General features: G+C 60.3%; 1 protein-coding gene across 1 annotated transcript in view; it reads right to left on the reverse strand.

The window, feature by feature from the left end:
• KCTD13 (potassium channel tetramerization domain containing 13) overlaps positions 1-1461 on the reverse strand; it is a gene marked incomplete at its 5' end in the record, with an annotated part of 9238 nt that extends 7777 nt beyond the window's left edge. Inside the window, 5 exons of the mRNA XM_025194946.1 lie at positions 3-64; positions 673-868; positions 963-1015; positions 1108-1197; positions 1273-1461. Coding sequence (XP_025050731.1) covers positions 3-64; positions 673-868; positions 963-1015; positions 1108-1197; positions 1273-1461 — 590 coding nt within the window. The remainder of the gene's footprint in view (positions 1-2; positions 65-672; positions 869-962; positions 1016-1107; positions 1198-1272) is intronic.
• Positions 1462-1467: the final 6 nt, after the last annotated feature.

Below are 1467 nucleotides of genomic sequence, written 5' to 3' on the forward strand. Positions count from 1 at the left end.
GCGGCGTCTCGTAGATCAAGATGTTCAGCGTTTCCTCGAAGATTCGCGCCTCGGGGAACTCCACCTGCACGGGGGTCAGGGGTCAGAGGGGCCGGGGCATACCAACTCCCCTTGGGATGGGGGAGCTGTGCAATCCTGCTCGCTCTGGACTGTACCAAAGACCAATAGGAGGAACTAAAAATGGCTTCACTCAGCACTCTGTGATGTACCAAATATCAACAAGAGGTGGGGACACAGGGGCTCAGACCATACCACTGTCAGTGTGGGGGGATGGAATGTACCATACCAACATAATGGGGAGATCTGGAACATACCAAATATCAATGGGAAGGGGGAGAAGTCTAAACAAGGCTCCAGGCCTAGGCAGCGCTCTGGGAAATACCAAATGCCAATATAAGGGGGGGGGGGAGATTTGGACCATATCAAGTGCTCATAAAATGGGGGGTTGAGACATACCAAGCCAGTGTAGAGCTTGATGAAGAGATTTGGGACATATCAAGTGCCAAGGTGTGGGGGGGAGTTTCCCACTCCTACTGGGTTGCACCAAATTCCCATACTGGGGAGGGGGAAATGTAGCAAGTGGCCACAGGTGGGGTGCAGTGCAGCTCCCTGTCAGCCTTGCCTAGACGGATGTACCAAGCCCGGTGGGGGTGGGGGGAAAGTGTCCCACACCTTGGTCTGCTTCTTTTCGGTGGCATAGACGATGGAGGTACAGCAGACCTCGGCGATCTTGCGGCCCTGCCCGTAGAAGGACCAGCAGCAGATCTCGTCGCCCAGCACGTCCTTGACGAAGAGCACGCGCCCGTTGAAGCGCAGCGCCAGCTTGTCAAACAGCTCGATGTTCTTCAGCAGGTTGTCGTCTGAGTTGCTGTTGGGGGAGGGGGGGAGGCAGTGGCACCGTGAGCGGGGCAGGGCAGGGCAGGGCAGGGCAGGGCAGAGGGTGGGGGCCAGGGCATCCTTACCTGGTGTACGAATACTTGTTGTTGCTCCGGTTATGCAGCAATTTCACCACCGGCTGTAGGGAGAGGAGCCACAGGGTGGGGGGTTGGAGCTGCGCAGGACAGTGCGAGGAGAGGGTCCCCGTCCTGCCCCTTCCCCATCGCTCACCTTGGAGCAGCTGGAGATGATCTGCTGCTCTTCCTTGGGGGACGTCACCATGGGGATCAGGCACAGGGGGTCGTAGGCCTCATTCTTGTGCTACGCAGAGACACCCAGTCACCGCTGCCCCCCCCACCGTGTGCAGCCGGAGCCCTGCCCCCGCCCCCAGGTTACCTGCAGGGCCAGCTGGCAGTCCTCCACCAGCCCCTGGATGAGGTAGTAGCGCGCCTCGCACAGCACCTCCTCCAGCTCCCGCTGCGATGCAGGCAGCGGCACCGCCCCGTCCCTCAGGTAGTTCAGGATCGTGCCGAAGTGGCGCCCGTTCCGATCGATCAGGATCCAGCCTGCGGGGGCCGGGGCTGAGAGGGC

This window comes from Alligator sinensis, unplaced genomic scaffold (assembly GCF_000455745.1).
Source record: "Alligator sinensis unplaced genomic scaffold, ASM45574v1 scaffold1121_1, whole genome shotgun sequence".
Classification (NCBI taxonomy): Eukaryota; Metazoa; Chordata; order Crocodylia; family Alligatoridae; genus Alligator; species Alligator sinensis.